This window comes from Pelodiscus sinensis, chromosome 21 (genome assembly GCF_049634645.1).
Source record: "Pelodiscus sinensis isolate JC-2024 chromosome 21, ASM4963464v1, whole genome shotgun sequence".
NCBI classification, from domain to species: Eukaryota; Metazoa; Chordata; order Testudines; family Trionychidae; genus Pelodiscus; species Pelodiscus sinensis.
The window spans coordinates 8,366,005-8,390,629 of NC_134731.1; the positions used below are offsets into that span (position 1 = coordinate 8,366,005).

The 24,625-nt window shown below is 47.3% G+C and overlaps 1 protein-coding gene across 2 annotated transcripts in view; it reads left to right on the forward strand.

Annotated features, from left to right (window-relative positions):
* The first annotated feature begins 6,461 nt into the window (after positions 1–6,461).
* Positions 6,462–24,625, forward strand: part of LHX1 (LIM homeobox 1) — a 62,877-nt gene continuing 44,713 nt past the window's right edge. Inside the window, exon 1 of one of the 2 annotated variants that reach the window (XM_075904765.1) lies at positions 6,462–6,478. In XM_075904765.1, coding sequence (XP_075760880.1) covers positions 6,477–6,478 — 2 coding nt within the window. In that variant the 5' untranslated portion in view covers positions 6,462–6,476. Of the gene's footprint in view, positions 6,479–19,323; positions 19,442–24,625 lie in introns of those variants that run through there. The other variant, XM_075904766.1, reaches the window with a different exon arrangement.

Consider the following 24,625-nt stretch of genomic DNA (forward strand, 5'->3'; position numbering starts at 1 on the left):
AGGTGTGGACGTTCGCAGCTCCCATTGGCCGGGAACCGCAATCCGCTGCCAGCAGGAGCTGCAATCCCCCGTAGCTGCGGAGGTAAATACAGCAGTGGGGGGGGGGGGGCCGCCCTGGGGTTAGCGCTGGCAGGCCAGATCCAGCCCACAGGCCAGTATTTGCCCACCCCTTCATTAGAATAATCCTGCCTTTCTCTTGGCATGGTAGCACTGACCTGACAATGTGCTAGAGCAAACACTGCACTGAAAGCGAGTGAGAGAAGGAGTAAGGGGGAGGGAGGGTAACTGGTATTTAGCAGCCAAACAATCCACTTCAATTTGGCCCTTGGTGTATCAAGGAAATAACTTTTTTTTTTTCCCGACATGAGGGGCTGGCAGCTGTGTTTCCTTCCCCAATGGATTTTGCAGTCTGGGGATGTACTAATGGGACAGGAGTTAGAGTTCCCTGTAAGGTGCTGAGTGCTGTTGCCACCACTTGGGAGAGATTCCAATGCCACCCAGCTGATTAGCAGAGCATCTAGGTTTTTTGGTTCTACTGTTGGTGCCCATTCACACATACCTGGGTGCACATAAAATTTATTCCACACATGGATGGAAAAGATTAGAGGGAACATTGATTGGAAATTACACCAGAAAGGCCAAAGTCTGCTTGTACCAGACGAATTCCAGAATAATTTATTTGGTCCAAGTCCTCAGCTGACATAGCTGAACCGATTTACATCTGCAGCTTGCCTAAACCACTCGCTTTAGTGATGTCATTCTGAGTTTACACCCGTGTGACTAGGAAACAGACCTTGTCCAGGAAGTCTAACCGTTAAGATCTAATTATATGGGAGATAAAGGGGATCCAATAGAAATATAGATGCATGCACCCAGCAATGCTGCTGTCTTCTTGAGCTAGAAGAACCACAATGGGGGTTAGTCGTGCAAGAAGCTTTTTTCATTTTAGCTTTGAGTTTCATGTCCAGTCCCATTGGAGTCACCAAGGTGTTAGGCAGTTCGTGTCATCAACAGGAAAGAGAGAAAGAACGTGTGTTCAAAGTGCTCCAGGGCTGGGGAGACTGGAGACACATGCTACCCACCCTCCCATGCTCTGGGACTGCCCCACTTCACTTTCTTGTGAGGGGGGCATGGCTTGGGTCCTGTGAGGGTTGAGGCTTGGGCAGAAGGGGTAGAGATGAGGGCTTGCCTCCCCCAGCCCTAGCTTCACCCACTGCCCATGCTCTAACAATTAGACCATCCTTCCTTTCGTGGCACCGAGAGGAGGCCATGCACTTTTTAAAGTTAGAATAGGAACTTAAACATGCCTACGGCCCAGATTCTATTTAATGACCTGCCTCTGCAGAGTCTCTTTGGAGATCAGTGCCTAAATGAACAACTTACACACAAAGGGATAGGAGACGGAAATAGGAAATGGCAGATTAGTATAAAACATGGAATTCCTTGGATGCTACAATGTGGGAGAAATTCAGCCTCCCACGCAAAAAGCCTGCCTAAGTACTGCTTAGCCCTGGAGATAAGACTTGGGCAGGCCTGTAGGCTGAGGCGGTGTGAAGGGTGCGAACACACCCCACCCACAGTCCGATTCCAGCCAACCTAGGAAAGGCAGGGGTGGTGCATTGTGCCTGCCTCCCTCCCTCCCCATACTCTGGCTGGCCAAGAAAGGCTGGGGCTGACTCCCCCCTTCCTCACCCAAGAGTGAGGCTGGGGGTTGTGCGGGGCTGGGCCGTGGGGAGGGAAACCACCAGGCCCTGCCACAGCTCACCTCCCCCTCACCCCCCAGAAATTCCTGCATACGGGCCTGTTGGGTGATTCACGGCCTTCTTAAAAGGGGTCAATTTTGCTACTTCTTTAGGTTTGTTCTTTAATGCACAAAACATATATAAACATTGTGGTTAAATATTTCCTCCACCACCGCCCCCCGGGAATTGGTTGATTGTTGTTTGAGGGAGTCTGGAGAAGATGACTATGTGGTATATAGTAGCACAGAGGATATTGCTCATTAGAAATGTTGTCTATTAAATAAATTGCATTGCCTGCTTTGACGTAGTAGCTCTGATTTTCAGCATCACTACTGTAGACCTCGTTGAAAATTTTTCAGCTGAATGTTTTTCTGCCAGAAAATGCATTTCCTGTGGGAATGTGTCAATTCTGTTATCCTGTTTCTGCAAGAAGAAGAAAAAACCTAGAAACCAGTGCTTCAAGAAGATCAAAATGTTGTGTTTTGACCTTTTTTTAGAATGGAACAATTGACTTGGTGGTTTTGAAATTTTATTTCATATTAATAAAAAATGTTAAAAGTCAAAATTGGCATGAACCCTTATGGTTGACCTCAGACATAATTTTTTGTGAAAATTTCACATCATAGGAAATTTTTTTTTAAAACTTTCATTTTGATTTGGAACAAAACAAAATTTGAAATCATGACACTTTCCACAAAATGGAAACTCCGGTTCACAGATAGCTCCATGGGGATGCTCAGTACAAACTGGTATTTGGAACTTGGTATCTGAATCCACTCAGAGGATTTGAAGACATCAGACATTGTGCCAGACTATAGTACCTTGATATGCTCATTCTCCTGGCAGACCGGGTTCTGTAGCAAGTGGGTAATTCTAATTGCTTATTAGCAGTTGACAGCAGTTGGTATTTGGCAACCTGCACGTCTCTAGGAATAAAGTGATTTTCCTAGAACAAACTGGAGGTTCCCACATTCTTTCTAATCATTATTTTGATTTACGGAAGGTATGATGATGTTGCTTGTTTGCTTATCAGGGTGTAGCACTGAACAATGTTGCATCTTGTATTTGGATTTAATTAATTGGTTAATAAGATTCTAATTAATTAAAATAAATTAAAATCGCTTCAGTAATTAATTCACTGTAAACGTTATTGACAACACTCCGTAGATACTGTAAAGTCAGATTTAAAACCCTGGTCGGGAATACTGAATCACAGAGTCGTAGTAATTACAGGTGGAATAGACATATTGGAATCGCGAGTTCATTCTCATTCAAGCACTGGATACATTTCCTATATTTTTAAAATCAACTTAGCTCCAGCTTTCTGGTATTGTATCAAATAGTTCCACTGTATCAGTAATATCCATTTGCAAAAATCCTTTTTCTAGAACTACACAAATACATTGTCAGTCTTACAAAAGTTGCCTCTAATTCCTGTTGCCTTCAATTTTTGAGATGCCCAAAAGTGATTTTTTTGTTTTAGAGGTGCTGAGTTCACATCCTTCCCATTAACTTCATGTGGCATTTTGGGAGTTCTGCACCCCTGAAAAGCAGGGTCCAGGGAGTTGATTTTCAGCCTCTGTTGGCACTCACAGTATGGGCCAAACTTCAAAAGAGCTTAGCTCCCATTTAGACACCTCAATAAAATCCACAATTTCAAAAGAGCTGAATTCTATCCCTACATTGTGGGTATCGAGCATTTGAAAATTTGGTCCTGAAAAATACTTGGGCCAGAATTGCAAATACACACAAGTGTGGCCCACAAAATTGGGGGCCATTTTTGAAATGTTGGGACCAGATTGTGCCTTCTGCAACTTGTATTAGGAGCTGTGTGAATACACACACACACTGCAGGTTCTCAACAAATTTAACTACAGCCGCTCCCTGATTTACGAACAAGTTACGGACCAGCACTTGGTCCATAACTCGAAGTGTTCGTAACTCGGATCCCATAGAGTTACATGGCGACCGCGCTGTTTGTAAGCGTGGATTGCCGTTCGTAACTCGGATCCGCATTTATGACCGTTTTGGTCGTAAGTGTGGATGGTCGTAAGTGGAGGTGGTCGTAAGTTGGGGAGCGGCTGTGCTTTGCTTCAGCCATTTCTATATCAGAACACTCAGCAATGTTGTCAATTTCTTTGTTAATTTTACAGTGAGTTGAAATGCACTTGTTGAAATTTCAGCAATGAGGGAAATGAAGAGGCTTTTTCTTGAAATGTTAACAGGACACCAGCTCCTTCCAGTGGCTTTCCTAGCCTGTTGTTTCATATGTCTGTTGAGAGCCTTAAAAAAATGGAATGCCTGTGACCCTCATATCTCTTCAGTGTTATTGTTCTATTGAGGACTTTAAAGAGCAAGTGAGGTCTTTGAGGCCATGTCTACACAGCAACATTATTTCGGAATAACTAGTGTAATTTCAAAATAACTTAGTCCACATCTACACAGCAGGTAGTTATTTCAAAATAGTGTCGAAATACCGTCAAGCTGGAGGACTTCTTACTCGGACTCCTGTAACCCTCGCTGTACGAGGAGTAAGGGGAGTTGGAGGAAGAGTGCTCTATTTCGGAATAAGTGCTGTGTAAACGCTCCCTATTTCAAAATAAGCTGCGCCATTGACGCAACTCAATTTGCGTTGCTTCTGCCGAGGTAAGCCCTGCAGTGTAGACGCACCCTAAGAGAGAACAATGAAAAAGCATCTCCATGCCTCCCTGTGTTGTTTGTTTGACTCTCGTTGACTTCCATGGACACTGGATCAGGGCTTAAAACCTGGACTTGAAGCACTTTTGGAATGGGAATATTGGGCACTGGGTCTCGTTGCTGCAGGGGGATCAGGTAACCAGCAGGGACGCTAAGGCAGCTTCCTGCCTCTCTTGGCACCGCTGACCATGCTGTGCCCAGAAGCAGCCAGCAGCAGGTCCCCAGCCAGTGAGAGTGTGGAGCTAGAGCTCAGGGCCAGGGCAGTGCTCAGAGCCTTATGTGCTCTCTACCCTGCACTTAGGAGCTGAGCCTGCTGCCGGCCGCTTCTGGAATGCAGCACACTCTGTGGTGCCCAGACAGACAAGTAGCTGCCTTAGCACCCCCACTGGTCACCTGATCCCCCTGCAGCAACAAGACCCAGTGCCTGATATTCCATGCACAGTCAACCTGTGGAACTCCTTGCCAGAGGATGCAGTGAAGGCTAGAACTTTAACAGGGTTCAAAAAAAAGCTAGATAGATTCATGGAGGTTAGGTCCATCAATGGCTCTTAGCCAGGATGAGCAGGAACGGTGTCCCTAGCCTCTGTGTCTCTGGAGGTGGGTGACAGAAGAGGGATCATGTGAAAATTACCTGTTGTGTTCCCTTCCTCTGGAGCATCTGGTATTGGGTCAAAACTGGTAGTTTGAAAACTACTGACCTAGAGTACAGTCTGCCTGTTGCCAGCACACAGTGCTGTGTGGATGCAACATGCCAGCACATGTAGCCAAATGTGAAAGCACTCCACTAAGACACTCTGCTGGCAGGACTTTTGCTGATAAAACTTTCTTGTGTAGACAAACTTTAGCTGAGTAAAGGTAAAAGAAGTCATGAAAAACAAAGCATAGCAAGAATTTGCTCCCTCTTACACCCTCCTCGCACACAGTCTTCCTACTCTAAAGGGTTCTAGACTTTAAACAAAATAAGTTATTAACATAAAAACCTTGGGAAATTTGGAATTCCCCTTTTCCTGTGTTGTCACTACCTTTGCCCCCTTTTCACAGCATCAAAGGCTAATCCTTTTAGAGACATGTAAATTGGTAAACAGACGTGGTGTCACTCTGAATCAGCCTTCTCACAGGTGTTCATTGAGATTAAGAGCTTTTCTTCTCTCTCCTTTTACTTAAATTGATAAGTGGTTGTTTTAACAGATGATAAAAGGAAAAACAGCAGATTAAATGGGTTACTAATAATTTCAGTGCAGCAACTTCAGGAGAGCAGGAGACAATTTTGAACTTAAACCTACCATGATTGACTCATTTATATTTGGATAGGCCCCCAAAATTGCTAGTCTCTGGTAATTAAAATAGCACACACCAGTTTGCAGTATCTTCAGGAGGCAGTTAGGGAATTTTTGACGTGTTGATGGTCTGTGAATGACAAACAATAAAAGACGAACTAGGACAGCCATCTAGGAAAACATCATTATCAGGCACAGTTTTATTTGGGGGACTTGTTAATTAGTACAGCAGAGGCCTGCCTTAGCAAGTGTTTCTGCACAAATAGTATGTATTGGACTCTCTCCATTTCTGTTCTCTTTTAAATCAAAGGAGAAACTCCTATTCACTTCACTTGCTGCAGGACTTAACCTTGAGGGGCTAACAATGTTCCCTGGTAACTGTGTGGTTGGGCTGCCATGTAAGAGAGATGTGGGTGCCGCCCAGCTGATTAGCAGAGCACCCACAGCCAGCAGTGTGTCTCTAGTGGTGGTGCACATCCGCACATGCCTCAGTGCACATAACACAAATTATTCTGCACACCAACAGGAAAAATAGAGGGAAGACTAGGGAGTAACACTGTATTATTTCACACTTTTCAGGATTTTTCACATTTTGTGGCAGCGGGCTGCAGGAGTTAGGTGGAGGCAGAGGTGAAAGGAAGCAGACGTGCCCTGGTGCGCAGCTCTGGCAAGAGCTGGCTGAGCTGTGGCAAAAGCCAGCAGGGAGCTATTGAAAGAGCTGGCCGGGACCTGGGCTGCAATAGGACAGGACCTGTGAGAAATGTAAGTCACTTGCACTGCTGGGTGGAGGGCGGTTACTCTGGGGGTTGGGTGAGTTCCCTGCATAGGCTGCCAGAGACGGCTGTGGGTGGGCTGGCAAGCCAGGTGGGCACCTGAGACTCATTAAGAGCTGGCCTGCAACAGTAGCCTAATGGAACACCTGCAGCCAGTGGGGCCTGTCAAAAGCTTCCCCCCAGGAAAGGAGGGGGAAGAAGAAGGGTGATGGACTGGAGAGGAGGATGGGCAGTGTGAGGGAGAGCCGAGTGTTACAGGTGAGAAGCGTTCTGGAGAAGGTTCTGTGGGAGTGGCTGGGGAATTGGCCCAGTGAGAGGCTGCTATTCTGTGGGGAGATGGGCAAGAGCCCCACTAGTGGCTGCTATCGAGGGCCCTGGGCTGGAGCCTGGAGTAAGGGGGTGGGATTGGGTTCCTCCCCAATCCTCCCAGTGCCAGGTGGGCTGTCTGTGGGGAAAAGAAGGAGCCTAGAACCACAGAAGGGTTCTCCCTAAGCCAGTGACTTACCTGTGCTGAGGATGGCTTGTTAAGCGGGGGCCCTCGCCTCTGGGAGAGACAAGAGGCAGAGGGAGGGTCGCTGAGAGGAGCTAAGAATCCGCCAGGAAGCGTGGTATCCAGGGGGTATGACCAGAGCTCCACCCCAGTTTAAATACTTTCATCACAGCATAAAGCTTGGCTCTAGGCAATCGACCCCCAAAGCACTTTGCAAAGGAGCAGATTAGACCCCAGGGAGGCAGCGATCCACAATCTCTGGACCAGCTGTACTGTGCTCAGCACAAGTCCAAGGTTGGGGTAAAAGCGACTTTAAGTTACCTTCATGCCCCCCAGCCCTCAGAGCTGTACAAAGCGGATCCAGCTCTCCAGATACCTGGGGCCAGATGCTTCAGACCTGCCTCTGACAACACCGAAGTTTTGCCCGAGTTAAGTATGCAGGATCTGGTCTTCAGGGCACACCCACAGCTATGGTCGGATGAAAAGCCTTTGCCAGGACGCTGCTCAGTTACATCCCTAGGTCCCTCGTTACAGCACTCCGTCGCCCATCGAGGGACAGGAACCTCTACTGCTACCAGGCGATGGAATCATTGCTGCCAGTTGTGGAATCTCCACCACTGGAGATATTTAAGTGCGAGTTAGACAGGCACCTGTTAGGGATGGTCTAGACGGTGCTTGGTCCTGCCGTGAGGGTAGGGGACTGGACTCGATGACCTCTCAAGGTCGCTTCCAGTTCTGTGATTCAGCTTAAGTGGCTAGGAGCTGTGTGACGTAGTGGGGGTACCTTGCTGGTTGCTATGCTGGGGCTGTGGGTGACCCCCACTGGCTGCTGTCTGTCGCACGGCCCAGCAGGACAGGGGATGAGTCACTAGGCAAGGGTCTCTCAACCTGTCCAACCAGCTACCCCCCAGGGAGAGAAACAAAGGAAGGTGGAATGCCGCCCCTGGCTGGGGGGCAGGGCTGGAAGAGAGTTTAGTTTCTGTCTGGAAGCATGGAGGAGACAGCCTAGGGAAAGGGGCTGGAATTTAGGGGCCCAGTCTCCCCCATCTCAAGGGGGGCTGAGGCATCCTAGGCCTGCCCTGTAACCAGATTACATCTGTGCTGTATCCTGGAGAAGGAATAAACTTCCTCTATTATACTGGTTGGTGGAGTCTGTCCGTGCCATTACAGGGGTGCAGGAGATGGGGAAAACCCGACGCACCGTCACAAGCTGTTTTAGAGCAGAAAGTCATTGAGGGTTCAGGTCTTGGTGATGACCTGTTGTGGTGGATTATTTAATACTTGACCCCAGCTAATTCTTCTGAATGCCACCAGATATTGGCAGAAGATGCTTTGGTTTAACATTTCATCCGTCCTTGGGATGTTCCTTCTTAACAAGGCTTTCTGCAGCAATGTACTTGTTGCTACATTAGCTTCTCTGAAGCCCAGAAAGCTATTATTTTTCTCAGAGGCTTTTGCTGGCAAAGACACATCCTAAAGGTGCCTTTTTTTCCAAGGATATATTTTGGCTTGAGTCCGATACCGCACATTTAGTAGCGCACAGTTCCACTCCATGAATACTGGGTCCAGCAGGTTTCCACTGTGCTGAGTTTGCTTTGTAAATCATAAAAAGACCGAAAACGCCGTGTGTGTGATCCACATTCACGGAAGACCCCGAACAAGCACTCAGCACAGATGCTGCCTTGTTCGCCTGACTCTTGCTTTATACTTAAAGCATGCATCATATTTTGTGCTGACTTAACACAACATGGATAGTTGTACTTTCCAAGTAGCTGGCAACCCTTAATCAATGTTAATTGGCTCTAATTAGCATATGTTAATTAATGATATTTACTACAAATTAAAGGTATGAGTGCTCCCAGAGGGTTTCCTGTTCATCCAATTAGTGCCAATTAGTTGCAATTAACACGTGTAAATGAGATGCCATTGAACCCAAAACAAACAGTACATAGTCTGCTCTGTTCGCTTGCTGTTGAACTTACATACATTGCGCTGGAGGGGAGAAAAAGGCGGAGGACTACAGAGGGGTTTTAAATAACTAAAAGGTCCCTAACATGTATTTAAACTCGGCTCATTATGTCTTATTTCTTGTCTTGCTCAGTGAAAGCAAGTTGAAGGGAAGTTGCTCTGAATAAAAGCGGTTGACAAAATAAAAGGCAGGGGTCTTGTCTTGTTGAAACGAGGCGGGGGGGGGAAGGACTATAAATGTTTGTACAAACAAAAAAGCTGACGACTCAGTGTTCTTGCCCAACTCTTGCTCTCCGTTCACAGGAGAGGCATTCAATGTTATGAGCACTTAAGTCCAATGCATGTCTGGTTTAGAGGGCTAAAGAGGGACCTACATGGTACTCAGACTTGTAGGTCTGGAGACCTAGGATCCATTCCACTGACTTTCACTGTGACTATAGGCAAGTGAGTGGGCCAGATTTTCCAAGGCACCTACAGATGCAGATGAGCTCCTAGGTGAGATGTGTCCCACCTGGCCCTTGAACAGCTCACTAGCCAGTGTAGCTGGCCAAACACACAGGGGACCGGGGGCCAGTCTTGCCTGTAAGCTGAGCGCTTGGGTGACCGACCAAGAGAGATTCAAATGCCGCCCAGCTGATTAGTCGAGCCCCCACAGCCAGCAGCGTGTGTTTCTACTGGTGGTGCTCATCTACACATGCCTTGGTGCGCTTAAGAAAAAATATTCTGCACGTGGTTGGAAACATTAGAGGGAACATTGCTGGGAGCTGATCCCCAAAAGTAACTTAGGCCCAGATCCTTAAAGGTATTTAGGCAGTTAACACTTATTGAAATCAATAGGAGCTAGGAGCCTAAATACTGCTGAGGATTTGGGTCTTACTTCCCTCCCACATCGCAATGTGGTTTATGGGGCAGTGCTGTTGCACGCCACCCCTTCCTCAGGACAGACTGTAATATTACAGCCTTAGATTCTGCAAGGGCAAAGTGTTAATACCTGTATTGGGAGGGGAGTGTGGAGGCCATAGATTCCATCCTGTTCATATTCAGGGGTTCACCCTACTGGACATCACATGACTCCAAATCACCCTTCTAGAAAATTCCTATTGAAAGGTTCGGATTGGATTTTTCCTTGTTTTTACCATCCTGTTGTGTTGAATAGAGAACGGTACCTCTGCCACAGAATGGTATGGGACAGCGTATTAACTCCTCTAGAAACGATCACATCCTCTATTCAACTCTATAGAAGTTTAGAATCATTTGTATACATGCCCGTTGAGTTTCCAGAGAGACTTACGGATTTCCTCCTCGCTACCGGACTTTTCCATTAAAAAAGGCAGTGAAAGGGAGTTGGGGCTTTGCGATGCTTTGCCAGTCTTCAAGAACACCCTTTCCTTTTCCTTGACGTTTGTAGCCATTCAGAAGTTTTCTCTCTGTTTGGAAGGGGGTGGTTCTTTATGCTGGTTTGACCGTGGGAAGGATGGAAGTGGCCTACATCAGCGATGGACAAACTAGGCTAGTGAGTCGCCCTCCTTCCTCTGTGGGCCATCAGAGCCAGGACTGCCTTCCTGGATAGGGCGGTTTTGCGATCTGCGCTTGCGTAGCTAGAATGTGCAGGGGGTGCTGATGGAACCATAGCAGCTCTTTGCTTGGCTGCAGAGAGAGCGCCTCGCTCTCGCCGTCAATGTTGGGAACAATCAGCCTGCTCCTCACATCACATGTTGTTTCACATGCGTGTCACTTTAGTACTACCGGTAGGAAAAAAAAGATGGAGGGAAGCCAGCAGGATCTGGCGTGTGGGCCCCACATGGAACCTCAGTGGGCCATAGGTTGCCCGGCACTGGCCTACGTTCTAAACACGTCCTCGGATTGCAATGCCAGGCCCCGCTGCACATGCGGCCCCAGCCTAAGACTCCTAGGCTCTTTTGTGAGTACTGGCTGGTTGCACAAGATTTCAGGGACTCGTTTTCCAGACCTGTAAAATCAGGATGATATTTACTCCCCCCACCCCAAAGGTGAGATGGGGTTTAATTAACCACTGAAAAAGCACATTGAGAATCATGGATAAAAGGCAATCTATCCATGCCTAGTATGAATATTATTATATGAAACATGCAACATGATGTTGCAGGAATTACGCAAAAAGAAAAATCACATCACAAAGGAAGTATCTCTTCCTGATTGATTACTTCCCACTGCTGCATTTTTTTCTTGCAGAATCTTCAATGCCAACCCTGCAGCTCCCAAAAGTGTGGTTTCAGCACATTTCGGTTCCTTTTCATCCCTGAAGATAAACATGTTTTCAAAAGTTTCTTGCCACCAGCTTAGATTTCACTTGCAGTCCAGAAGGCAGCAGAACAAATTGTGATAATTGCGTTTAATTAAAAAAAGCATAAATGGATTATCTTCAGGTAGGGATGATTTATTTAACTAATCAGTCTGATCACAGTGAATATATACTCTGTAGAATGGAAATCATTGGGGAGGGGGTAGGCAAATCCTCTTCTTATCTGCCTTCTAACTGCCCAGAGTCTATTAGGAATGCAGGGCAAAGAAAATAGGACAGTATCCCAGGAGAACAATTTGCCATAGTGTGTGTCATTTCCAAGTAGGAGATCTTGAGGGATCTATTTAAATATACCCTGGCAGAGAATGCAACCTCTCCTTCAGAACTACTTCCCCTTCTCAGAGGAAGCCCAATGTGAAGAAGGGATTTAGGGTCCCTATTCATGTCCTTGATGGTTTAAATAACTGGCCCAGCCCTGCAAAACAGTAACTCATGTGCACCCAGTGGTTCTGCCAGGGAATCCCCCTGGATTCAGTAGGACACTGAGGCTACGTCTACACTGTGGGTTTTTTGCGGAAGAGGAAATGCAAATGGAGCACTGTAGCAGTTTGAGTCAGCGGGGGCCACGCTGACTCCCAGTACTCCCCGTCGGGAGCCTTAAGGGCAGGGGCGGATTTAGGGCAGGGCGGCCGCCCCGCACTTCAAGAAGCCCCGTGCATGCGCCATGTCAAAGGGAGCCCCGGCAAAATTGTCATCTGCCCCGCTTAAGGGCCTGACGATCGGCCAATTAATGAGTCTAGGGAGCCGCCCCGGGTCAGGGCCGGGTGATAACTAACAGTTAGATAGAAGGTTTGCCCCACAAGGGGAATCTGCCACCCAAGGAAAGGGGTGAGAGGGGGGACACTGACCCTCCCTACTCCACCGCGTCCCAGCCCAGGGCCCTAGTAGTGCTTGCGTAGCTGCCACTGGATTGGCAGGGCTCCTGGCCGTAACACGCTGTCCGGGTCAACAGAGCTCCCACCCACAGTGCATTGCCCAACCAACCTCCATCTCCTCAGCCACCCCAAGGTCGACTGTCCCTGGGCCGCTTCCCAGTTCCCCTGGGGGCCTGCCTGGCTTGGAGGTCGCTCATTAGCATTGGGTAAGGGCAGTGGCAGTGGCAGCGTGTCCATGGGCTCAGGGTCCAGGTCTGCTACCAGTCCAGGCGGTCTGGCCCACTCGGCTGGGCCCTGCAGACTCTCGGCGGGTCCAGGTTGGTGGGTGGGTACCAGCAGCGGCTCCTGCCGGCGTGTCTCAGGGTCCTGTCCAGCTGCAGCCGGCGTGGTTTAGGCCTCAGCTCAGGGCCTGGTAACGGCCCAGGTGTCCCAACACAGTCGTCCGCCGGAGAGCAGCGTAGCAAGCCCCTCTGGGGCTGGGGGGGGAGCCTCTACCCTGCTTGGTGGCTGAGAACCAAGTGAGCTGGGAGCTGCCCTTCTTATACTCCCAGCCCTGGCTTCCTGCTTCCTGTGGGCAGGGCTGGCTGGCTCTGGCACCGCCCACCAAGGTGTTTTAAGGGGAGTTTCCTCCTCCGAGTCAGGGGAGACCACGCTGACTCACTACAAGCACTCATTTGCATATTTTCTTCTGATCCTTTTTGCGGAAGAGGTTTTTGCGATTCAAAATCCCCGTGTAGACGGGGCCATTTGCCAGAAAAAAGCTCTTTTGCGCAAGATCCCTTATTCCTCAAAAAATAAGGTTTACAGGCTCTTGCACAAAACGTTTTTTTTCCGACAAATGGCCCTGTCTACAAGGAGCTTTTTATCGCAAAAACCTCTTCGGCAACCAGGATCGAAAGAAGATATGCAAATGAGAGTGTGCAATATGTAAATGAGCGCACCATTTGCATTTCCTCTTCCGCAAAAAACCTGCAGTGTAGACGTAGCCTGAGTGAGACTAAAAAGGAAAAACCAGTCCCTGCCTGGAAACGCTTAATTCTTTGGGGGTGTTTGAGCACTGCCTGGCATGCTCTGGCCTGGATTGGGCCCTGTTGCAATATAAAGACTAATAACCATACGCTCCGTCTGAGAAGCCCAGTGTATGTTGGGACAGGCTCCAAGTTGACCCCCACGTCCGCACCTTACTAACATCGCATATTGGCGTAAGATAGGACCAGCCTATTTGTTGATTGGTGGGTGGAGCTCACCCAAGCAACAAAAGGCCCCATTTCTCAAGCTGGGAAAGGACCACAGAACCCAGACGTTAACCAGCCGTCGACACCGTGTAGAGAACAGGCGCTGCTGCAAGGTTGGCAGGTCTGGAGAACAAATCCTCTTTTATTCCCAAAGTACAGGCGGCAGGAGGACTCAGTATTATCCTGCAAAGAGCAGCCCTACAGCTGAGAGGTTTGGTCTTCCGTGTTCGTCAGCTCCTTGCCTGCTAACACTGAGCCTGCTGGCCTGGATGCCAGTTTTGACCAGCCTTGGGGGTACGTTTTGAGGCTGTCCGATAGGAACCGACCACTCTGCCACCTCCCTTCATTTCACAAACACCATCTCACCTGTGACTCCCTCCCCCCCCCCCCCCCCCCCCCGCAAAGGCCTTTGCATCATTCCATCCTGAGCAGCGTTCGATCCAGGGAGGCTAAGAGAATGTCTCTATATTAGACACCCATAGTGATTCAGTCCCTCGCCTCCTTCCCTCCCAAATAAAACAATTTCAAGCACACGTCATTCATCCTAAATTATGATTTATCTGCTCTGGGTTGCTGTTTTTAAATAGAAACCATTCTGTAAATCCTACCAATCACCCCCACCCTGCACTTTTTCCCTCCCTTCACCTCTGTCAGTAGCCAACCTTCCTTCACAGCGCTATTAACTGGCACTTGGAGACTGACTGCCTCTCCCATTAGACAGGTTCAACCTCTCTAATCCGGCACTCTGTGGTCTGACAACGGCCGTGGTCCAGCAGGATGTTAGTGAGCTGGATGGCCATTTATCAAGGGTGTGGCCATGTTTCCCGCGGTCCCATAAAGTTTGTTTACCACCAGCAGCCCTGGCTGAGTGGCTCTCAGTGTTCTGCGCTGTTCTTTAGCTCTAATTTATCCCTAAGGGTATGTCTACACTACATGGCTCCATCAACGGAGCCATGTAGATGAGTTTACTAGACATAGGAAAATGAAGCGGCGATTTAAATAATCACCCCTTCATTTACATCAAAATGGCTGCCGCAATGTGCCAATCAGCTGTTTGGCGGCACAGTGGGACAGTCTGGACGCTCCGCGGTCGACAACGGAAGCCTTTGTCGACCACTCTAGTAAACCTCATTCCACAAGGCATAACAGCGCGGTCGACAAAGGCTTCCGTTGTTGAACGCGGAGTGTCCAGACTGCCCCACTGTGCTGCCAAACAGCTGGTCGGCACAGCACGGCGGCCATTTTGATGTAAATGAAGTAGCAGTTATTTAAATCGCAGCTTCATTTTCCTATGTCTAGTAAACTCATCTACATGGCTCCGTCGACGGAGCCATGTAGTCTAGACACACCCTAAATGTCCCCTAAGAGCCCAGGAAGCAGTGGAAGTGTCGGCAATGCTGCTAGACAACCCTGACCTCCTGAGGTTTGGCAAATTCTCTGGTTTGGCACCGTTCAGGTACTGAGAGTGCTGGACTAGAGAGGGTCAATCTGCATTACATTGTTGATTACTTAATGCTACTGAAGCAGATTAAGTTATCTGCAGCACGGTTTGCCGCCCGTTCACGGCTGTTGCAAATATTTCCTGTGGCATGCTCAGGCCACACCAGTCTTTGTTCTTCCTCTGCCTAGAATCATACAACAGAAGGTGGAGTAGCGATACGTGATGGAAATGGTTTGTTTTTTGCTAGAGCAAAAGAATAGGAAAGTGTTCTCAAAAAGTACATGTTGGTAGTGCCCCCAAAAGATTTGCCATCTGGCAGTTGTCCCACGAGGGGGTGGTGATGGCTCAACACCTCTGAACATCAGGCCCTTTACCGAGGTGCCTAATTGTGGGCTTAGGCTCACAAGTTTGGAAATATTGTCCTTTGATATTTAACCTCAAGGGGGGAAAAACAACCCTAGGGCAGATAGGCATTTAGGGCCATGAACAAGCTCTTTCACATATACAAAGCTTATCAGTGTCAATGTCACAGATCCATGGGCCAGAACTTCCCTTTACTCCTCTAACAGTTGTGCTTCGACTTGCAAGAAAAACCTTTACCCAGTTAAAAGATACTACAGTACCTTATAGCCGTGACTTGCAGCATGTGGGAGAATGACTCTAGAATACGACGATATTGCTTTAAGGGAGGTCTGAGCGGAGAGTTCAGTCTATTCAGTCCTTGATTTCTCTGCTAACGACAGCCTAAAGCAGTGTTTCCCAAATGGTGTTCCAGGGAACCCCAGGGTTCCGTGAAGTGAAAATAAGAGTTCCGTGAGAACATTCCATTACAATAACATGTTGTTATTTAAATAATAATAATTAATATTAGTGATAGAAATGTAGCCATGTTAGTCTGGTGTAGCTGAAACAAAACATAGTCCTGTAATTAGTATTAAGCATTTATGAATTTTATTGGAAACAATTTTCTTTTGTGTTGATCTCATGACCTTGTTTAGCATTTGTTTATTATTATCCTTACTTATTTGTGGTCTACTTTTTCAGCTCCATATATAAGACTACTATTAGGGGTTCCACAAAATTCTTTTGAGTTTAAAAGGGTTCCGTGGCCAAATAAAATTGGGAAACACTGGCCTAAAGGATGCCAGCTGGTGCCAAATGTGAAGGCGGCTTTTGCAGCATGGAGGCCTGTCAGCTGGGAAATGATTTGCCAACCATCTTCCTGGCCTAGTTCTACTGAAGACCCGCTAAAGTGAACTCAGAGGGCGCCCCCTGTTGGCACCAGTACTCCTGTTCCTCACGAGGAGTAAGGGAAGCCAATGGGTTGGCTTCCCAATATGTGGACAGCACGAAAACTCGATTCCAGATACATTGCCTCCAGCTACGTAATTAACATGGCTGGAGTTGCGTATCTTAACTCTACTGTCCGCTGTAGTATAGAGCAGGCCTTGGTCCAGTTCCCAGGGACCAGGTGTCCCCATTGCAAAAGCCTTCCTCCTACTTCTCCCTCTCCTCTGCTCTCTGCTGACACTGCCAAAGGATGGGCCATAAAGACTGGACTGCCTTCTCCCCACGAGAGAAGAGCACATCCCAGGCTAGGCTGACGCCTGTTGTCTGGCAGGGTCTGCTGCTGTACTGTACCTGTTCTGTAAACAAAGGGGAACCTCACATCCAAGCTCACGCCAGCTTTTTTATGTCTTAGGATTTTGGGCAACCTAGCAATCGCTTCGTAACCTGCCTCCCAGAGAGCTGCACTCAAGACAAGATCTTTATTTCCAGGCTGGTAGTAGTATGTACCAGCCTCTTGGGCAGAGGGCATATCTAGGGGTCATCAAAATAAATCAATAGATAGCACATTTAAAACAAACAAAAGGGTGTGTCAACCTGTGGAACTCCTTGCCAGAGGAGGTTGTGAAGACCAGGACTTTAACAGGGTTCAAGAAAGAATTAAATAAATATACCAGGGAAGGGGGCTGGACTGGCTGATCTCTCGAGATTCCTTCCAATTCTAGTATCCTATGACATTCATGGAGGCTAGATCCATCAGTTGCTATTTGCCAGGGCCTGGAAATGGATAATCAGAGAGGGATCACTTGAGGATTCCCTGTCCTGTTCTCTCCCTCTGAGGCTCTGGCATTGGCCACTGTCTGAAGACAGGATACTGGGCTAGATGGACCAGTATGGCCATTCTTATGTTCTCGTACTGCTGTATGGTCGCTCAGTTGGCTGTCTTGGGAATGACACTTTGACTGTAAAGAGAGGTGTGTCCAGTCCCACGGTGACAGGACAGTGGTTGCAATACACCTAGTCTTCGGGGGAGAGCATGTAAAGGGGAGAGATTTGCAGAGCTCCTCAAGGCTGCCAGAGAGTTTTAGCAAAACCCCTTGACTACGTCTAGACTGGCATGATTTTCCGCAAATGCTTTTAACGGAAAAGCATTTGCGGAAAACAGTGTCTAGATTGGCACGGACACTTTTCCGCAAAAGCACTTTTTGCGGAAAAGCATCTGTGCCAATCTAGACACGATTTTGCACAAGAAAGCCCCGATCGCCATTTTCGCCATCGGGGCTTTTTTGCGCAAAACAATACCACGTTGTCTACACTGGCCCTCTTGCGCAAAAGCATTTGCACAAGGAGGCTTTTGCCCGAACGGGAGCAGCATAGCATTTCCGCAAGAACACTGACACTCTTACATGAGATTGTCAGTGTTCTTGCGTAAATTCAAGCAGCCAGTGTAGACAGCTGGCAAGTTTTTCCGCAAAAGCATTTGCTTTTGCGGAAAAACTTGCCAGTCTAGACGCAGCCCACTAGAAACGAAAACCAAAATTATCCCAATAGACAGTGGTGGATGAAACCGCTTCTGAGGGCGGGACTTTCAGAGTCATTAGAGCGTAATGGAAATTGGGCTTCCAAAAGCCATTAGCAGTTTTCAAAATCTCACCCTGCATGTTCTGAACAACTCAGTCTACTCCAGTGACTGGCACCGCTCACGTCAAGCAGGAATGCAGGTCGGGTGGTGGCCAGCTTCGTTTGCAGACTGGATCTGCAGCAACCAGCATAAGAGTGCAGTAAAAGGCAGCTGTAGCTTGCATAGTCTCTCCCTGTGTGTTCTATGCCACAGCTTGGGTCGTTGCAGAGGGAGAGAAAAATCGGGAGGCAGATGCAAGGAGAAAATGTCTTTTAGCATGATTCAAAATGAGCAAGAGTGTTGCCGGGATAGATCTGGGAAGGCCGTTTCCAGCCCTGGCTGCAGAGGAGAAAGGTCTTGCTCTCATCGCGGTCAGGGTGTGTCAAGAGATGGCGAGGGTGTTGGAGGGACAGAGGGCGTGCAGCAGAGTGGACGCAAGGTCTGATGGTGAAGATGCCCCACTGGGTTTCAAAAGACATGGATTCCGTTCCCGCTCTGCTACTGATTTGCTATGTGACCGTAGGAAAGTCACTTCACTCCTTTGTGCTTTCTCAACAGCAGTGTAGCCACGAGTCGGCTGTGTCCCTCACACTTCGCATACGGGCCCCTGTGGCTCTCCTTTGCCCTGAACCACTAGCCTGCTCCGCCCTCCAGCTAGGGAAAGGGATGGGGTACAGATCCAAACCTCTAGGAGGGCCATATAAATATCTAGGTTTAGACACCATGACCATCCTATTGAACCCAGCCCTTCCTGATCTATGAGCATGATCTACCACAGCTTGAGTGTAAGAGCCCGATTTTTAAAGGCCCCAAGCCCCTATAAATGCCTTTAAAAATCTGGCTTTGATTCCCCTTGCTAGCAGCTGTGGCAAACTTCTGTGGGTTGAGCGCCAAGATGTGAGCCGTGAGCTAAATAAACAGTCGGCATCTAGAAGAAGCCGTGAAGGGGCTTCAAAACCAGCCAGCCCATTTTGAACTGGAAACCCTTCTCGAAGGCGGCGCTCCTAGGATTGCTCAAGGTTAAAGGTGACGTGAAAACCCAGAGAGGCATTTTCAGGAAGTCACTTCATAAAATAAAATGTCTCAAATGTAGCTAAAAAAGACACTGCTCCTGTAATATAACAAGACAAAAATGATTAAGGTCTAGTAAGGTCAGTGTTTCACCTTAACACCTTTTCAGTTTCATTTAAAACCTCTACTAATTTGCCCGGAAAAATCGTCTTCACTTGGCTCTTATTATTTGACTCACGTTTTGTCTCTTAATTTAAATGAGAGGTTCACGTAAGGAATTTTCTAATATATATTTTAAATTACAATCCTGACTTTTTCTTACTTGATTACAGTATATGACTCTCGCTCAGAAGGCCAGGGGTTTTTTATTTTTTATTTTTTTTTTTTGGCTGTGATTTACAAATCATGTAAAGTGAAATCAGTGTAATCAATATTGAAATGGTGTAATGGATAATTCCATCTATTTACCCAAAGCCAGGCCCCACAACACAATGAAGAGAGAAAAGCGAGACGAGAAAGCCCTTGACAAAGAAAACTGACAGGCTGGGATTTGTGTACATATATGTATCGTTATATTCGGAGCATTCTCAATTGACATCAAGTATATTTCTGGGAGCGCCGATGTTATCGCAAGTTGAGGCAAATTTGGGGAGTTTGCTGTTGATACTACAGAGTGGTGATGGGTAAGTGAATTTGGCTTCCCTTTTGATGCACGAACCCATGTTTGCTGTCAGGGAGTCCTGGTCATCACTGGCCAGATTTGCTACCCTGCTGACTTCCTCCCTATCCACATATAAAGAAACACTGAGATAGGGAGAGATTTGCCGTGCACATGTAGCTAAAAACACACAGGCATCAATCTGACCCAGCAATCCTGCACCCATACCCACGTTCACTCAGACAGATCCTGGCTTTCATGCACATGCCTCCTACTTCTATCCACACACACACACACAGAGCTCCTTGCACACACACTCAGACACACACACACACACACACACACACACACACACACACACACTACTCCTATCCACACACAGACAGCTCCTTGCACGCACGCACACACACATTCAGAACTTACTACATGCTACGCAACAACATGAGAGGACTCTATTAAAAAAAAATGACACTGGCATTTTAATAAGCGAAGCCTTGACAGAAATACTGCCGTTGCTGCGCATGTTCTGCCATGTACATCAGACTGACTTCGTAGTGCGTCCGCCAAATTTTTCCCTTCTGCAACCCGGGCTCCTCCCTCTGAGTCCTAGGCAGGTTGTTCCATAGATCTATGCCATGTACATAGGCATGCACAAGCATTTCTATGCATAGTCTGGGCCGACCACCTCCGTGTCCACGCTTAGGAAGGTGCTTGCACGCATGCACACACGTTTGCCGTGTTGACTTCTGCCAGGTGGGTCACCTCAAGCCGGTGCTTTCTTGCGCACACACACGCTGCAACCAGATGTGCATGGAAGAAGATGCTATGGTACACATCTGCAAGGCTGTCCTGAGGGGGGCACAGGGTCTGGGGTAACTCACCCCAGTGTCCAGGCATGGGGCCTGGGGAAACACTCCCATTGGCCCTGATCCCCCTCCCCAAATGTCAGCTGTCCAGGAGCGGACAACGTGGAGGGGCAGAGCAGACTGCCTGCATGGTGAGGAAGGCAACCCTTGCTGCACACCAAGCCCTGTAATCCCCCTGGGTCCCTCCTGTCCATGGGACAGTTGGGGCAGCCCCTGCAGGACCCCCAAAAGCAGGGGGTGTAGGGCAGCTGCCCTGATTCATCCAATAGACAGGACGGCTCTGCACACCTGCCATACGCATCTCTCTGCACATACACCAGGCTCGATTTATTCTTTGGATCTATAACATATTACTATGTGTTGTACTCTGTGTGCATATATAAAACCCTGCAGTTAAGCTCTCGCATGATCATGGACACGCACAACCAGTCACACACAGGCAGAGGCATGCGTGTTGCTAGCATACAAATGTTTCACGTGCACTCAGCTGCATGCAGGCGTGCACACGTCCATACGTGGTCAACCGACACATGGGTTTTGAACTATCCCGCAATGGATCTTGAAACTTCCGCTTGTGAATTAGCCTATGCCAGGGGTGTCCAAACTTTTTTCAAAGAGGGCCAGATTTGATGAAGTGAACATGCGTGAGGGCCGACCATTTTGCCTGACGTTCTTTGAACCATTAAAATTAAATGCAAATTAACTATTTTATGCAAAGTTTATTGCAAACGGCATACTTTTCATTTCGTCACATGGATGACAAATCTAAACAGGTGTTAAATCACTCTGCCTTTCAGATCTGAAGGCCAGATGAAAAAAAAATCCAGGAAGCTGAAATATATGTCAGGAACATTGTAAAGTACATTACATATTATTGGTAATAAAGGTTGTCTGTCAACTTTTAAGTTAAAAAAATATGAACAGGAACATAACACCAAGTATACATGTTGTGTCCAAATATATTTATAACTGATTTAGACCAACTGACATTAACTGAGATTTTACAATGTATTCATCTCAATACATATGGATTCGTTGGGGGCCACAAAAGATAGATATTGCCAAATTACCTGTGGGCCGTATTAAACCGGAACACGGGCCGCAACTGGCCCGCGGGCCGGACTTTGGACATGCCTGGCCTATGCAGTTGCAGATTCAGAGACACACGCTAGTCACACTAGATGCCACGAGGACTTGAACCTGTTCCTCAAACACTCCCCCCCCCCAAAAAGTGTGCCCATTAAATGTTACTCATACGTCCCATTATATTGTGTCTGTTATATCGTATTAGCATATGCTGTTCCATAATAAAAACAGGCCTTACATCTTATTAAGCCTTGACCACCAAAACGGAAGCGTGAGAACCCTGTGTTTATAGCAGATTCCTGCCACAAATCCAGGGAGTGGACACCCAATCCAGATTAACTGCAGCTAAGAAAAGCAAAAGGCAGCTATATAAAGGGAAGCAGAGATTTACTGCATAACCCACAGTGCTGATGTTTTGTGCCATTCAGTAAAACAGCGTTATCACGAGATAAATCAAAGCAACCCAGGTTCCCGCATCTCAATAATGGTTCAATGTCTATGGGCCACCTTACACCTTCGGGCCTTAGGACTGTGGCAAGAGAAGGAGACTTACTTATAATTCCTGTACCCTAGAGCCTCTTTCATCCCCACTAAACCCCAGGGAGTGCCTTGCAAACTGACCTGCTTTGTGAATTAGCAAGTGTGTCCTAAAACCGAGCTAAAGCAAATCAAAGAGTCTGCATCATCACTTTCTCCCCATCCCTTGCCCGTTTATTTTGACAAGCGCTGCTAACGGTTACTCAGGATGATGCCTCAGGGACCGCACGGCGCTATAATCTGTAAAAGTGATGGAAACTTAGTTGGGTGGGCAGAAGGATGGGTCTTGGGGCTGAGGCACTAGAATGAGACTCGGGAGATCTAGATCCATTTCCTAGCGCTGCAATGCACCTCCTGCATCATGGCGGACAAGTCACTTGGGCAGAGGTGTTCAAAGCTTCCTTGGGGATTTGGACACACAGTTTCTATTAATTTTAATCTCTCTGGGCCTCAGTTCCCCCATTCCTCTCTCTCCCACCCTTTGCCTGCTGTGTGTATTTACTTGCCTGCAAACACTCACACAAGTGCTTAATTTTACACACTTCTAATAGTCCCATGGAAATCAATTGGACAACATCCTTGCTTCAAGGTAAACGCACAGGCGCAAATGGGCAAGGGCTCTCCCTTGAGCCGTTATGTACAGCGCCAAGCACAGTGTGACCTCAACCTCAGTTGGGGCCCCCGCAAGTTACTGCAAATTAAATCTATTAATAGTCTCCGATGATTGTTTCTGCTGCTAAACTGGAGTGAGGTGCCAGCAGCACCCTATTTGATTTAACATCATTCTGGAGGGCTAAGTACCGAGTGCAGCAAATACTCCAGCAAAGCTGTTACTAGGGATGTGAACCAAATGGACCAAGGACACTTCACAGGGTAGGATTCTGGCAGCCTCAAAGCTCCAATTACTGACACTTCCCAAAGTTTTGCTGGTTTGGGATTGTGGTTTTTTTTTTTTTTTTTTTAAGCTTGATTCTTTCTGTGCCTTAACCGTTGGGTGTCCTTGAATTATTATTTTAGACACCAAACAATTTCTCTTGTTATATATTTTTTAAAGATTTTTAAGCATCTCGCTGTAGGAGCCATTCCTCCGCTTAGCACTGAACTGTCACTGTGGTAACAACTGCCCAGGTTGTCTCTTGCCAGCTGCAGGAATGTTATGCTTCTCAGTTGAAAGGTAAATCGGTACAGTCATTTCAACTGAACTTACTGTTTTGAGGAGCGAGGTAAAATCTTTGACTGTAGAGATCTGTGAGCAGCTACCTCTTGGCCAGATTCTACTCTTTGTACCACTGTAACTCCAAATTCCAATTCCAGATTTACGGTGGCCTAAGACCAAAATCTGTTCCTGTGTGTTTATTGTTAACCTGGTAGGTGTAGTCATTCTATAGCCGTGCTTACTACTGAATTTGGTTCACATGTGTCTATCTTTGCCCTCTTCTCTGCAAAATACTTTATCTTCAATCAGATCTAAAGTTAAAAAATAGCTAGAGGGCTGAGGTGAGTGGAAATAGTTACAGATAATTGTGATGATGGTTTTACCTAGGTTTCTCCCCATGTCTCTTGTACAAAATGTAGATCAAAAAGTTCAACCAAAAAAAAAGGCAATTACCACATCCAGAGGCCTTTTCTCCATTTAACGGGAGATTGACGCTGCAGAGATTGATCTCCTGGGGTTCATTTTAGTGGGTCTAGTAAGGACCCACTAAATCGACTGCTGATTGCACCCTGTCAACTCCAGTACTCCATTGGGTGTCAAGAAGTCAATAGGAAAATTTCTCCCGTCAACCTCCCACAGTGGGGATGGCACAGAAATTCAAGCTAAGGTACGTCGACTCCAGCTACACTATTCCCGTAGCTGAAGTTGCATATCTTAGTTTGACTTTGTCCCCTAGTGTAAACCTTGCCTTAGATAATGCAATGTGACCTTTTTTCCAAAGTCAATGGAAGTGAACGGAAAGACTCCCATTGATTTCAGCCAATCAGGACTTTAGAAAAGCCAAATTGCATATAAAGTTGTATGTAAGTGCTGATTACAACTATTAAAACACATGCGCAATTACAGAGATCCCCATCTGGACTGCTCTTAACACTTAGCATGCATAGCTGCTTATAAGCAACGGGATGCAATGTCTCGGTTCTCAGCTGGCAGAATGAGTTACAAACTCCTTCTCTGTACAGAGGACAACAGTGCTGAATAGTTGGGTATCAGTAATCTTTAGTTGCTAGGAAAAGTGGATGCCTACGAATTTGTATGACTATAGCATCTTTGATCCGAGACGCATTTACCGTTCAATCTTTACACAAACCCCTGTAAGTCAAGTAATTTCTGTTATTCCCATTTTAGAGATAGGGAAACTGTGATGTAGAGTTTGTCACTTGCCTGAAATCATATGCTCAATCACTAGGAGAGCCAGGGAACAGAATCCGGGGTTGTGACTCCCAGTGTTATGCTTCAACCACCAGACTTCGTGCCCTCTCTACTATAAGTTTTAAGAATCGTATTGGTTTTGTACTGAAAACTAGAATTGCTCAAATACCAAAAAAAAATTTCAAAAAAATTACTGATTTTTAAATCCTCCTTATTCTAGGGCAGGGGTGGGGAACCTCAGGCCCTACGGATGGATGCAGCCACCCGGCTTGACTGGATCCAGCCCCTTGAGGCTCAGGGCCCCCCCAGGACTGGGGAGCCCATGCTGGCACTCCAGCCCCCCCCCCCCCCC